Genomic DNA, 15295 nt, shown 5'->3' on the forward strand with positions numbered 1-15295 from the left:
AGGCGAGCCCTCGAAACAGAGAGGGGGTGAGTTGTTGCTGTTCTCGCTCAGGCGAGAGCTCCTCGCTTAAGCCAGAGCTTTCGTTTTGAGTGACCAACCCGCTCGCCTGAGCGAGTTCAGCAAAACCCACAGCTCTCATGCGTGCCAAACCAGATTCCAACAACATCGAGAGCACAAATAGCATATTATCACACGTTCAACAGTACATACCAGGTACCCATAGCGCAAAACAGATCCAATCAGGCAAACATAATGTAATAACAGACTTTGACCCTTAAGCCAATGAACCCAATAGCTTCAAGAGCAGTTTTACGAAATGGAGTCGAACTGGTTGAGCTAACTTGAGCGCGAGTGAGCTCTAAACCCTAGCAGAGAAGCGTTGTTGTTCTAAGAGAAGGGGAGACTGTTTCTGAAAGTGATAAGAATGAGAATGTAAGCTGGTTTAGGGTCCTTGGCTCCTTATGGGCCAACCTTAGGTCCAACTGATTTGGAGTAGCCCCTTTAAAATTAGGACAGAAATAAATAGTGGACCTTACAGGAACAAAGGGGGATTTATCCACTCTTATACCAATAACAACTTTCATGATTAAAATTACTGAAGGAGATGAAGAGGAAGAAGAGGGAAAGAAAAGCCAAAAAAAAAAAGGCAAAAAGCCTACGTCAATACTTTATATTACTAAAACTTTAAGAGAATAAGTTTCTTTCTATACTACTAAAACTTCTTTTCTTCCGTATGAACTCAAACCTAGACTTAAATTCCTTTGAAATACATTATTCCCTTTTAGATACCTAACACCCACAAACAGTAATAGATTTGAACGCATGGAGCTATTGCATTCAATTTTTTATCTATGATCTTGACATCAGAAAAGAAAAATTGTTAAGTTCTTGAAATGCAGAGTTATTTTTGAGAGCAGAAACTGAAGTGAAGAAAGGCCTCAATTTATAGTGAGGGGTCTTAGAAGGGCAAGTGCTGTTAAGAGTCCAAGTATCCCACCCGCAATCACCTGCACAACCATCACAGAAAACAAAACACTAATTTACAATCATTTCTTCATCTTATTTCAAATTGCTTTTATATTCCATGTTTTTCTAAAATTTGAAAGTTTACATGTATAAACTATAACATTCTTATAACAAATAGAAAATAAAATTGAGCTCTAAGCATCAAAAAGTTCGGCTTTCCCTTTATGCACTCTCACAATTTCTTCGCTCACCCCTAAATTTTCAAAATATCATTTTACCCTTCATAAAAGTAATTTTCAGATTACTTATTCTGTCTGAACAAGTTTTTCAAAATTTTCAGATCAAAATTTCCGAAACAAGTGAAAAATATTTCAGAAAAGATCTTCGAATTCTCAGAACAATCCTTCCAGAATACGTACGGTGCCTTCTGGAACAAGTTTTCCAGAATATTTCACACGAAATATATTTTGAAAATAATTTTCCGAAACACATAAAATATGTTTCGGCATTTTGGACAAGTTTTATTTTTACATTTTCTATTTTCTTCCTTTTCAACGTTCTTAATTTCTTCTTCGTATGCAGCAATGGTAATGATGAAAGCATGGATAGTAATGACAGGGGTAATGTGATGCAGTACAATGCTGAAGGATCGTTTAGACTTTTTCTGTGATTGTTGGGTGCATTTAGTAATTTAGAAGTGTTGGAAGCAATAGTAAAAAAAACAAAAACAAAAACTATTAGTGATCAAAGAATTGACTATTCTCAACAAGTATAATTTGTAGAATTGACAAAAAAACTACTTGTCATTAGTTTGTTTCTTAAATCATAAAATATAGATTCAAATTTTTTTTTCTTAAATTTAAGATTATTTTTTAATTTAAAATCAGTACCTTTAATCTTATGATTTGAAAAATGTTTCATTTAGTCTCTTTTATAAGTTTCATTTTAGGTTTTGTTTATTTGAGTAACTATTGTAATTAGTTTACATCACAACCTATTCTGATGTGTGTTTTTTATAACTAACTAGCTTATTTTTTCCATTCAATGTATTTGCGTAAATAACGTTTAAGTAAGGCATTTGAACAAAGAAACCGAAACATTTCTTTCTCACATAAATTAAAAAGATTATTTTTAAATTTAAAATGGCCATAGATAATATAGTCCAAATTTGAAAGGAAAAGATCATATCAAGCACATTAGAGATGTAAAAAAAATTCATACGAGTGAATATTCACGGATAAAACCTGCAACGGATAGAAAGGATATTATAAATAGATATCCATGGATAACATAGTATCTGTACTCGTGGATACAGTATCCGCTATACTCTAATTTAAATTAAAGAAAAACATGATTAAAATATTAACATATTGATTTTGAATGAGTTATTTTTTATCAATTAGTTTTTTTAAAAAAATCATTTCTTTGTAAATTGTCATTCAACAATATTTAAATGACTTATTTGGACTTTGTTTAAAATTTATAATTATTATGTATTGTATTTTATTTGAATTTATGATTAAAATATATTGTTAAATATTTATTTTTATTTTTTAAAATACCTGTAGGTACTTGTGGATATTCGTGGATATTAAAAAATTATGCAGATAACCGCATAACAGATATCCGACGGATATAGATACGGGTACAAGATGAATATTTATACAACGGATAGGATATGGGAGAGCTACTACCCGTACCCTATCCGCTCTGTTGACATCCCTAGCGCACACACAAGAACTTTTAGAGAAAATAAACATAAAAAAAAATGAAATAGAATTATGCTTAAACTAAGTTAAAAATAAAATCTGAAAATTTTATATATAAATTAATTTAAAATAAGTTAATTTTAATTTATAAAAAATCATTTTTTATTTAATCAAAACATAATTCCACATAAAACTTAAAACTAAGAAATGTAAAGACTAAAACTAATAATTTTTAAGTATACATACTAAAATGAAAAGTTGGTAATTCTATAATGATTAAAAGGGTATAGACTAGTTAAGTAAAATGAGGAAGGAAAGAAAGAAAAAACTTTGGAGAAGCTAGTTATTAACTTAACCAAATTACAATTCAGAGTGAACATAATCAGCAACTGTATGAGAATGATAGAATCTTAAGCAGTGACATTTAATGGTGAACTGAATTTCATTAGTTAATCTTAGGTCCATCAAATAATTATAACTATAGGAAACATTGAAATGAAAAATAATAACCTGAGGGGGTGTGTGCCCTAGAAGTTCATGAAGTGGTCTCCTTTCAGCAAGAGGATGCTCAGAAGGAAGTTCATACACAATTTGGTTTAAAACCTGGGAAAATCCATTGATTCAAATTCAATAAAATTCACTGAAAAAAGCTAAACTAAAGGAGCAAAGATAAGCTTCTATGCACAGCAATCTAAGGCAACAAACAGAAAAAAAAAAAAAAAAATTGCATAGAAGAAAAGGAAAGGACAAAAAATGGCATCAAACCTCTGCTTGGCGTCCTGCTTGCAATCTTACACCAGTAGCATCATACATCACCTGCCACCAATCTCTTTCAGAAATTTATTTTACACAACCATTGTCTAACACATGCATGTTTAGTTGTTTAAGCAAATTACATTGACATGTTTGGTCAGATTTCTTCCCGTGTATTTCTTTTATCTATTCATATCATACATCAATCCTTTAGTTATTTGAAACAAGTATGCTCACACCTCTTATAAATAGCATTGAACCCTTGATTGTTTGAAACATTACATTGAGTAAAGTAAACTAGTTGATAACTCTTGAGGCTCTCTCTTAATGGATTAGACTTTTAATTTAGACTCTTCTTTTGTAATTAGTTTCTTTATTGAGAGTTGGACCGCAGAAAAAGCTATCCATAAATTGGATTAAGGTGCAAATCAATCAGAGATAGGTAAGTTAAGTTATAAAAGAGAAAAAGACTATCACCGCATCAATGTTAGAATTCTGACTTTGAAGTAAAATGAACAACTTGACGTGTTAGTTAAACCTTGAGGCTCTGCCATCCAATGGACTAAAATTTTGGATTTGGCTCTGGTTAGGTCTTTAGAAAATCATTAGTAAATAAAACATTAAGCAAAGAGATATCGAGTGTTGATTTATGTGAAGAATTAAAAGGGAGAAATCATACAGTACAAGCGAAAACCAAGGAAATAGCAAAAAGAGGTCCTTGAAAGCCTTCTTGCAACCCAACGGCAGATGCAAGAGCAGTGACAGTAGCTGAATGAGATGATGGCATTCCACCAGACCCAACTAATTGCTTAAGATCCCATCTTCTTTCCTTAAACCTGCATACCTAAGAAACATTAAGACTTTTATACTATCTGATCTTCTGTTACTTTATCTTGAAAAGTATTTTATAATACCTTGAGTTCTTAAACAACAACAGCTACAACTAAATGTTAAAACCATAACGTGTTAAGGAAACACAGAAAGAAGAAAAGAAAAGGGAACACGAACCAGGTGGTGAAGAACTTGATGGATTGGGCAAGGGCAAAAGCAACGAAAGCAGAAATGAGAGGGTAATTGGAAGAGATTGATGAGGGTAAAGAATGCATGGCTGCAACTTCATCCACAGAATAAAATTGGAATGTGTAAAGTCAAGGGATCTAGGAAGAAAAGAGAGTCATTTGAGAAGAAAGGTGAATGGAATGGTGTCTTCTCAGTGGTTGGTTGGGTTGCTTCCTTTTTCTTCCAAACGCTAACTAACGGTCATACTTTAGCTCTCACGCCTGAATATTCTTCTCTTCTTTAGAATCTTCATGTACAATATGACGTCTTTATTTTATGTATAGAAAAATAAGATTTTTAAATTTAAGATAAAAGTGTTCAGTATTTAGCTATTTTATTTTACAAAATATCTCGGCTAATTTTACTTCAAAAGCACAATATTAACTTGTAAGTTCGTATTGCATCATCAAAACTTCAAATTAATTAAAACAGGTTTAATACATGATTAATACTCTTTTTACTGTATAGTTTTAGTAAACTTTGATACAAATTATTGACCCGATGTCTAATAAAATACAGGTATTGAAAACCCAAGAACATTTGCACCACACTAAAGTATAAATGATATATCAAGATTTGAAACATGGAGATATTAAAAACAATACACAAGGGGCTCATTTATATAAAATTTAATAATGCTAAGGGCTTCGCTTAAGTTATTACTAATTTTCATTGCCTCCTTATATATTATTTCTATTTTTTATAATAATTTGTTTGTTCTAATTTTTAACTGGGTGTGCGTGTCTTTTAACCATTATCTATTCTGCAGAGAATTGACAGTGCCTCTTTCTGCACATGGTAACTGATTACAGACTGAAAAAAAAAACGTAAATTCCTTCATATATACTTCAACAGAGTAAAATAAATAATTCGTATATCACTTGATACATACATAACAAAGGTAAACAAAAAAATTTTCACTGTTTTGTGCTAACCTGAATTAATATATATATGAACAAATAATTAAAATTGGTGTTGATATTTAAAGGTAAGCAAATAATAACATTATTGGCACTGAGTGCTATTCAAGAAAGGGGGAAAACCTATAAGTGGAGCTAGTTAATCAACCCTTTTTCCCTTTTAAGATGAGAGGGATCGCTCTGTAGGACAAGGTGACAACAAATATCAGACAGCAAAGGATTGTGGATCCTTGATTCCTCCAACCACAGGTCGCATGCTATCCCAATTCCCAATGGACAATTGGAAAATGCAAATCATTAGGCACAGACGGGGCAGAGCTTCATTTTTCCTTTCGCTTGTCTCAACTTGAGATGACAGATGTGTGCTGGCGCCCCATTTACGACAACAGTAACATGCCACACAACTCCTTAATTTAATTCCAACGACTTGACAGGGAACAAAGTAAGCTCAATTCCTGGTCCTTGGATAAATGCAGGTCTTGCACGGATTCTGCTCCCCTAATCCAAATTTATCAGATGGTAAAATCAATCCGTCCAAAATGGTTAGAGCGTATTTTTTCCGACGAAATGTTTAAGTTCTTCCTTTGCTGCTTCCATCACTACCTTAAAGTCTATTCGAGTATACCTTCCCCTGAAATCCATAATTAAAAGTTCAGTTTTACCACGTTGCTCCAGTGAATGATATAAAACCAGCAAACAATAAAAACAAAAGATCAAATTATAATATTTAGCTTTTGTTTGGACAATATGGAAGGAACAGTTACTGCTCACTAGATTTTCCTTCTCCTTTTGTTTCCCAAACAAAGACTAAAAGTTTTGGAACCACAAATCATGAGTTTGTCTAATGATACTGACGCAAGCGTGCAGTGTTTTAACTCAACAATATGCACAAACAGTATTAAGGTCATCAAATAAAAAAATACAATTTCTATGTACCAGAAATGAGTTTTACTCCATGTTGTTGAAGGATACGCCGGGCTTGCAATTCCATGCATTATTCTCGCAACAGCTCTTGGCGTAAATTGGGCCTGCGAATTGCTCTGTAAAAAGACCTGTCGATAACCAAAGAAACAAGTAACTTTTAAGGAGAATTCTTCAATATATGATATATTTAGATGATGAGAATGTTCATGTGACAACTTACCTTTATATCCGCTCGTAGGAAAGGACTGCACATGTAAATACCACTATTTTAGTTCAAGATAATGGAGCATATAGCATAATCAACATATTATGTTGCTACTTGCTAGAGAACTTTAGAATTTAAGTTCGCGATGTTTGAAGCCATTCATTAGTTAATTTTGTTCTCTAGTACAGAACCTAGCTCGGAAATTAGAAAAAACCTGCTTTGGCCCTCAGTTTTCTTGCAGAAACCAGTATTATCAACTCCAGAAAAATATTCCAATATTTTCCTTTGCAAGCATGGTGTGTGATTGGTCCCATTGCAACCTTGCATCTTATCACATAGATTTAATGCATAATATACAGCACTAAACATTGCATCCATTTTTTGTACCTACTCAAAGAAAGAACCATGGGAAATTAAATCTAATCAAATCATAACTTAATTGACCACACAAACATGAAGAAAATGCAACTTATGAATTATCCAATCATCAATTCTAATGACATTGCATACCAATACTTCAAAATCGAAAAGGAAAACCAATTGAGCAGAGGATGCAACATCCCAGATGAATATAATTTAAAAAAGTACAAAAATGAATAAATGTACCACAAGTTTGTCAGAATTTACTCACCTTACAATTTTCAACTTCTGATAACCATTGGGTAATATCTTCTGATAGTGATAACAAGTCTGTAGGGACTTCAATGATCCTATAACAGTAGGCCATGTCCTTCATTTCATAAGTTATTTCTCCCATCAACTGAGAATATTTCACAAATAATGAGGTCAGATTGTATTTACATTGCTTCCAATAGAGCTACTACGCCAAATGGATTAGGTGCATATATGAATTAAATTAAATTAAATTATAAACATTTTATTTTGAAAACAATGATGGGCAAGACTAAACTCTTAATGAAAAAAGTGCAGTACATGGCTATGCCTAGCACATACAACGATATCTCCAGATCATAAAATATACAGCTTCAGTACTGAACTTATTATGTGAAAGATTTTCAAAACGAGGAAAACAGTTTTTTAGATGCCATACGTTTTTATGGATAAAATATTATAAATCTACAATATAGTAACTATTTAAACATATTTGTTAAGCGCACACACGTGAACTCAAGAAAAAAATTATATCCACTAATCCAAACCTTCAGGTCGTACAACTGATTTGTTAATTCAACTGCTGTAACCCCCATGTCATTTGCCACAGTAGGGATGTCAAAAGTATATTGCCCACGCTTATTTTCAGATCTGAAAAATCACACAACAACGATTCCATTAAACAAAAGTAAGAGTGTAAGTAAATTAAACTGCTTCTCTAAAGATCAAAATCAGGAACCAGGTGTCATCACCAGATATACCTTCCCTTCAAAAAATTAAAGTTGGAATCATAAACCATATTTATCGCGGTTAACAGCGTTAAGATAACTTGCAAAACAGTACCATCCAGGGGGGAAAAGGAAAAAAATTCTGGAAAAAGTGAAAGGACGCGAAGTTTAATATGCTTTGATATTATTACCTTTTTAGAATTACAGCTATAGCAGATACTTTTTGGGCAAGTAATGGCGGAGTAGTCTGCAAAATGCCAAAAGTTAAAAAAATAAGCAACTTAATGATTATTGAAACGGTCAAACCATACTTCGTTTTCTGTACTTCAGATAAAATTTAGCAAACATATTAGAATGTCCTATATAAACCATCAAGTTTAAATATATAGATTTAGGGAGACAAGTATTCATAAACTTCTTCATCTTGTGTGACAAATTACACGTGCAGGGATGTGTCTGGCAACACCTTATGGAAAGCCAAAGTGCAAGTTGTATTTATCTGTGGAAGTAACTGCAAGTACTGCACATTGCCCAACTCCAAGCGTGTCAGAAGAGTAAGCATCACCTGAAAAAGAAAAATATAGGAAAAATGTTTTAAACTGTGGACCTAGACGAAAATAGTCAGCATACATTTTCTAGATTTCCTTTCATTATTAGCATGTTAATCATTACTAGCATGTTAAATATTGTATAAACGGACAGATGACTGATTGTTACAACTATATATGATTGTCAAAAAAGAATAATTTCTAATCACGACACAGAAACCCACCTTATTATCTGGTTTGAAGTCAATCTTGATTTTACAGGCTTCAGGTAAATAGCAAAGAGATAAAAAAAAAATTGTACGAATAACGAGATTACCTACTTATAATATGCTAAAAATGGCGTTTTGACATAGCATGCATACCCTAAAGATCTCCTAATGAAATCATGTATTGGAGCTACCAAAATGTGAATATCTCTCCCCCTTTGTTATCATCAAAATATGAACATGATTGACTTCTCAACAAGATATCCGAAGTTTTAATTGAAAATAATTTCTGAGTAATCAAACAATAAATTTAAATGAATTGTAGTATAGAGTAGAGGACCTCTTCCTTCATATCGAGCCTGCGTGAAGCAGATTCTTTGATTAATGACATTATTTTCCCACAGGAGTTTTTATCAGCAGGAAAGACTTCACGCAGAAATTTGTTCACAGCATATTCGTCTACTCCTTCACTGAGGATAAAAAATTGCATCACAGAACAATTTGACGGCGAGAAAAATAAAATTGAAAAAGAATTGTGTTACCTGTACATAAGACTACGAAGTTTGAAAAATGTCTCATCATCATAAAATAGGTGACAGTAGGACAACCTCCCATCCCTTCCGGCACGTCCTATCTCCTAAAATATCAATTTCTTTTAAGAAAAGCATGTGCTAGAATATCTTGCCCTACTACTAATAAAGTTTAGAAGAAATTATGTACCTGTACATACTCTTCCAGACTTTCAGGCAAACTGTAATGAATTACCTAAACACAGACATGACAATGGAGTTCTAGCATGAATTACTGTTATATCCAAGATCATATATATCAAATGGCAAATATGTAGTGTGTAAAATACAAGACTAAAGCGTACAAGTGGTGCTCGAAGACATCATTTTTAAATAGAACTATTAACTGTAAAATACAAGACTAAAGCGTACGAGTGATGTGTTGCAGGTGGCATCAATTGTCTCATGGTAGAGACCAAGTGGGCCGGGTCACAATCGAATCGTGGCACAGAATTGCATCCTAATTAATGGCTATAACTTTTGGCCTAGTGGTGAGCGCTCGATTCTAACAATTGGTATCAGAGTCAAGGTCACGAGTTCGATTCCTGGTGAGCAATTGTTAAGGAGGAGATTGTTATGGGTTGCACAATTGTCCCGTGACGGAAGCCAGATGAGCCAAGTCATAATCCATGAGTGGAATTCCTAGTAGGACAATTGCTAAGGGAGAGATTGTTGCAAGTGACATCAATTGAATCGTGGCAAAGAGTTGCGCCTTAACTAATGGCTATAGGTTTTGGTCTAGTGGTAAGCGCTCGATCCTAACATGATGCTCAAACATCATTTTTTAAATAGAACTATTAACTGAAGAACTAAATACATTAATAAGAACATTAGTAAGAATAGATATCAAGAAAACACATAACCATCACTAACAACCCTTTATCAATTTTTTATCATTTTTTTATAAGTTTCTTATTATAATTATTCATTATTTCTAATTATGTAAGCTGACAATTTAATCTTTATAAATACTAGAATGTTTAATAATGTTGGAATAGTTTGAATCTTTAATTTATTTATTTACCAAGTTAGGTAGGTTGACACTTTAATTTTCTATTACTATATTTATAATAACATTGGTGAAATAAGAGAACACTTTGATTGTACTACTATAAAAGAAATAATAGAGTCAATACTCTAATTATTAAGCAAAATAAATCAAAATAACAAAAGATCATTCAGTGAGTCAATCCACTAATCCACCAACCCATGACGAATCAAGTCAGGTAACAAAATTTACGACTCACAAAAAGTGAGTCCGGTTAAACTAATTCATCTTTAGCTCAACATATGGTGAGTTAATTCATGTGAGCCGCTTGGCTCACTTTGTCACCCATATTTGGATTTTAACCATAAATAAAAATCTTGAAGAAGAACCGATTGTTTATGATACAGCCAGATTTCAAAGGTTTGAAGCATAAGACATGGAAAAGCAGGTTATCATGCAATAAGAGAACAATAAGAATCAGTGAATCACTATATGATAGAGGACTTCTATAGTACACCAGTTCATGCAAATGAATACAGAAAACAATAACAAGGTGATAAGCCTTACAGCTCCAACATCACTTTTATCTAGCCCCATGCCAAATGCCACAGTGGCCACAACCTTCAGAAAAAACATAAGTTATCAGTGACAGAAACTAAAACGAGGAAACACAAATAAAACCCGTATATCACCCGTGTGTTGCATTGGAAAATTAAATGAAAGATTACTAAAATTATAATAACAATTATATTACCCGTTTGTTACATGAAAAAAATAAATTAAAAATTACTTAATAGAATAACAGCACGTTAAAGTATAACATTTTAAAATTTAGCAAAATATATCACAAAATATCCTAATGACACGTGATATAAACATAATTTCAATGAGGAAATTTTTTATTAGCAAATAAGTAGTGTTTGTTAAGGTAAATTAAATTTTAAGAGTACTAATCTTCAATACAGAATTAATAAAACATTTAACTGTTGTAAGAAATATAATTTCTACCATTCACGTAAACCTAAATAAAATTAATTTATCTAACATTCACTTGTATAGTTTTTATACTCACTCGTGGTTTTCAATTTGAACTAAGCAACTGTGAATTTATTTCACCATCGATTGGACATGATTATACTTTAATGTGATATATTACAAATAATTGTTTTAAAAATTGATATTTATATAAACCTAGATATTTACAGTTATATAAATCTAAATATTTATGAACATATAGTTTACTTTTAGATTTAAATTTTAGTATTTTTCAGTTTTCTTGTCAAAAAATTAATTTTCAACAAGTAAAGCAATTCTAACTCTATGGATATTTAAGCATTATAGTTTGTAAGAATAAAATTAGAGACAATAAAATTTATAAATATTTATATTGTAATAAAAAAGTATAGTAATTATATTTTGTATGTTAATTTTTAAACATGCATTTTGCATGCGTATACTTCTGTTTGTTTTATTATTCAACCAGAAAGAAAACATTTTCAAAAGGTATTGCTGAAAAGATTAAAACCAACCAATATATCTAATTTATATATTTAAACAAAATGAAAAAAGAAATTTAAGTATTTTTCCTTTATCGATATTTATTTTAATGTAAGAGAACTATTTTATGTACTATGTAAGAAATATATATATATATATATATATATATATATATATATATATATATATGCACTTGTCACAAATTCACAATATCTCTGATTAAATCATAAAATTTGTCTCACCACTCTGATCTTGTTGGAATTAAACAAGTCCTGTACATAGCTACGTTCCTTTGCAGTGATACCACTATGATAACTCTACATGAGAAATCAATCATCAAGTTTAACTCAGTGCCAAGGATTGTACAGAAAGACATGCAATGTAAAAGAAAAATCCAAAGCTAACCTTTGCCAAGATACTGTGATCATTCAAATATCTGCTAACTTGATCAGTTTCGTACTGGAACAAGAAGATGTGTCATTAATTCCCACCAACATAGAAACTTTCCTATTTATATTCAATTATCAACTATAGAAAACGAAATGTTAAATCTGAATCATATGGATCTCGGTAACTGCCTTTCTGCCAAAAATATTATACATATAAAATGCTCTGAGCTAGAAGCGAGAATATATTGCAATCATAGAACTCCCGTACTTGAAAGTTGGCAAAAAGCAGTCTATATACACACCTGAAATTTGCAGTATATAATGATGCTCTGAACTTCCGCAAAAGGAGGAGACTTTATCAAAATCAGTAGATCTTTCATTCTAATATGTTCAAAGATTTAAAACATAAGTTTAACAAAGTTCACATAATGAAAGTATACAAGCTAAGTAGAAGCATATAACTTGCCTGTTTCTGACCATAGACACTGATAAATGAAAATTATCCCGAAACTGCGCCTTCTGAATAAGATTTGACTGAGGGATATCTAGAGCCGACATGATGGCATCTAAAGTTGTGGTAGTAGCAGTTGCTGTCATTGCAAGCACAGCACGAACATTAAGTGTCTTACGAAGCAAAGATGCTCTAAGTCGCATAAAAGACGGTCGGAAATTGTGAGACCTGTAAAAATGTTTTCAAAATCTCAAGATCAAACATAAAACAAATTAATACCACAAAATGACATAGGAATTCCCTCACCATTCAGATATACAATGTGCTTCATCAATAACAACAAGTGAGATGGCTGGCAAAGAAGAAATGATAGACAGAAACCCTTCATTCAGAAACCGCTCCGGTGAAACAAAAAGCACCTATGTAAATCAAAATTTTAAAACATCAATAAATCTGAACATGCAAACACGTCATACAAAAATGGCCTGCAAACAATAAAACCATTTTATGTGAAAAATCAGTGTCAGTGCTACACAATCTAAGCCAAAGTTGCATTCATACGTCTAGTTGTTGAAAGTCCTACCTTTATCCCCCCTTGTCGAAGCTGCATCAGTGATTCAGAGGCTTCTTCAGGTGTCTAATATTAGTAAACACAAAGAGATTAATTAAACACAAGGAGATGAAATAATAACATCGAACATATCAGTATGCCTTTTTAGGAGAAGAGAAAATAGAATTAAGTTTTCCCCGTAAATAAAAATTAACTTGTATAGAAGTTAAACTTAGCTTTTAAAGAAGTTCGGTGAGAAAGTTTATTTAGAAATTAAAGCCCGTAAGTTGATTTTGTTATAAGAGAAGAATATGCATAAGGATAACACTTGAAGAAGAAGAAAATAAGAAACTACAATTCATTAAACCTCAAGTCAAAATCAACTTATGAGGCATAACTTTTGGACAAGTAAACTAAAAAGGACCTCTATGAAAGTTAAGGGCATTTTAACATTAGCGAGAAGCTGATGTCATTTACCCGCATATTTCTTTTTCAGTAAGTACTATTGTCGGGGAATTTGAGAGAAGGAGAAAAACTAGAGAGATCTTCACCAATGAACTAAATGCTGACCACCCAAGAAAATTTGACACCATACTCGTTCCAAAACCTTCAAACGCACTTACACTCTAACAACTAGTTCCGAACGACCTAACTTATCACATTCTTTCTTTTTCTCATATAAAGGTTATTCAGAAGCTTAAACAAACAGAATCAATCAACCAACACTGCACAAGGTAGAACGTATAACACACCTGAGTACTAGATAGAAGACCACCCCTAATCACATAAGGCAATTGCCTCAGCTGATCAGTCATCAAAGCCACCAATGGACTAACGACCAATGTAATCCCAGGCAAGATCAGAGCAGGCAACTGATAACACAGCGACTTCCCGGCGCCGGTCGGCAAAACAACCGCTCCTGACTTTCCAGCAAGAACCATCTTAATTGCCTCAACCTGCCCGTCTCGGAAACAATCATAGCCATAAACTAATTTCAAAATCTTCACCAAATTCTCCTCCGAAGGCTCATCAAGCGCCGCAGCCGCAGCCTCTTCCACTACAGCGCAATCAATCTCACGAATCTTGCAACCCCCTCTCTGCTTCAACTCTCCAATATCCTTCTCTTCCCCCTCCCTTTCGTGCTGCGATTTGAATTTCCCTCTCTTGTATCTTTTCCCGCCGCTTTTTCCCTTCTTGTTCAGGAACTTCCTTCGCTTGCCACTCAAGTTTAGCCTCACGAAGTTCCCATCGCCGCCGCTGCATGGTCGAGGCTTAACAGTAGGCATAGGCGCGCTGGCACCTATCAGGTTCGGAAGCCGCGTCTTTCCGCGTGTCCTCGAATCGGTACTATTAGCGCGTGAATTGGACGCGGTGGGAGTAAGAACCGGTTCGATTACAGAAGGTTCTGGGTTAATGAGCGGTCTTCGAATCTTCGCGAACGAAGCAGAGTGGGAGGAAGAGAAGAAACCAGCAGGGAGGGTTTCGATGGAGGAAGAAACTGAAGGCGCGTCGGAAGGTCGCCGAATTTGGAAGGGGAGATCGGTGGGAAGAGAGAGAGGGGTTTCCAGGACCGGGTCGGGTTTCGACGGGGCTTTGGAGGATCCAGAAGGACCTGGTTTTGATTTTGAGGGTTTGATTCTGATTCGGGATTTATTTGACACCACGAGAGGTGGTGGTGGCGGCCGCGGTGGTGGCGGCCGCGGTGGTGGCGGCCGCGGTGGTGACGGACTTAAATTTCTCGGAGGAGTTGCGGAGATGTGAGATCCGTCGGAGTCTGAATCCGACTCCATTCGAAATTTGTTGAGTCGGAGCAGAAGATGAGTGAAGAACGGCTTAAAGAACAGAAAATGGGTTATGATGATTAGTAAATAAAAAGCTAGTTCCCGCCGATGTTCCCGCTAGTTTTGTATTTTGTATTTCTTTTTGTATTTTGGTGTAGTGTTTGGGTTCAGGTTTTGAGTGCTTCTTCCTGCACCTCCATGTCTTTTTTTTCTGCACCCCATAAAAGTTGTCCTTCTTATACTATTTCTCATTAAAAATATAACAAAAGTCCCTACACCTTGTTATTGTTAATATTTTCTAAATTTGATGTTTCAGAAGGTATTTTCGTATTTCAAAATATTTGAACGCTACAAATTGGAAAATCTTTCTTAAAATTTCTAAGATACATCCTTTCCAAAAATCATACCAGTGTCTATTTATTCAAATCATTATTTCATAC

At 33.5% G+C, this 15295-nt stretch overlaps 2 protein-coding genes across 3 annotated transcripts; both read right to left on the minus strand.

Annotated features, from left to right (window-relative positions):
- Positions 1 to 746: 746 nt before the first annotated feature.
- On the minus strand, positions 747 to 4687 carry LOC114176249 (uncharacterized membrane protein YuiD). Its single transcript, XM_028061223.1, has 5 exons — positions 4437 to 4687; positions 4108 to 4264; positions 3441 to 3491; positions 3186 to 3278; positions 747 to 1007 (listed from the first exon to the last, which is right to left on the minus strand). The coding sequence occupies exons 1-5, from the start codon at positions 4532 to 4534 to the stop codon at positions 939 to 941; spliced, it is 468 nt and encodes a 155-aa protein (XP_027917024.1). The 5' UTR covers positions 4535 to 4687; the 3' UTR covers positions 747 to 938.
- Positions 4688 to 5380: 693 nt separating this feature from the next.
- On the minus strand, positions 5381 to 15062 carry LOC114176339 (ATP-dependent DNA helicase Q-like 5). Of its 2 annotated transcripts, XM_028061355.1 has the most exons (20): positions 14780 to 15061; positions 13827 to 14749; positions 13108 to 13161; positions 12831 to 12943; positions 12540 to 12752; positions 12376 to 12454; positions 12090 to 12143; positions 11927 to 12001; positions 10755 to 10808; positions 9351 to 9395; positions 9173 to 9267; positions 8971 to 9100; positions 8343 to 8441; positions 8068 to 8123; positions 7697 to 7799; positions 7168 to 7296; positions 6751 to 6923; positions 6552 to 6576; positions 6344 to 6459; positions 5381 to 6038 (listed from the first exon to the last, which is right to left on the minus strand). In XM_028061355.1, the coding sequence occupies exons 1-20, from the start codon at positions 14862 to 14864 to the stop codon at positions 5951 to 5953; spliced, it is 2709 nt and encodes a 902-aa protein (XP_027917156.1). In that variant the 5' UTR covers positions 14865 to 15061; the 3' UTR covers positions 5381 to 5950. The 2 variants fall into 2 exon arrangements, with proteins under 2 accessions (XP_027917156.1, XP_027917155.1); XM_028061354.1 differs by having other exon boundaries at positions 13827 to 15062.
- Between the last annotated feature and the right edge of the window lie 233 nt (positions 15063 to 15295).

Source organism: Vigna unguiculata, chromosome 3 (genome assembly GCF_004118075.2).
Source record: "Vigna unguiculata cultivar IT97K-499-35 chromosome 3, ASM411807v1, whole genome shotgun sequence".
NCBI lineage: Eukaryota > Viridiplantae > Streptophyta > Magnoliopsida > Fabales > Fabaceae > Vigna > Vigna unguiculata.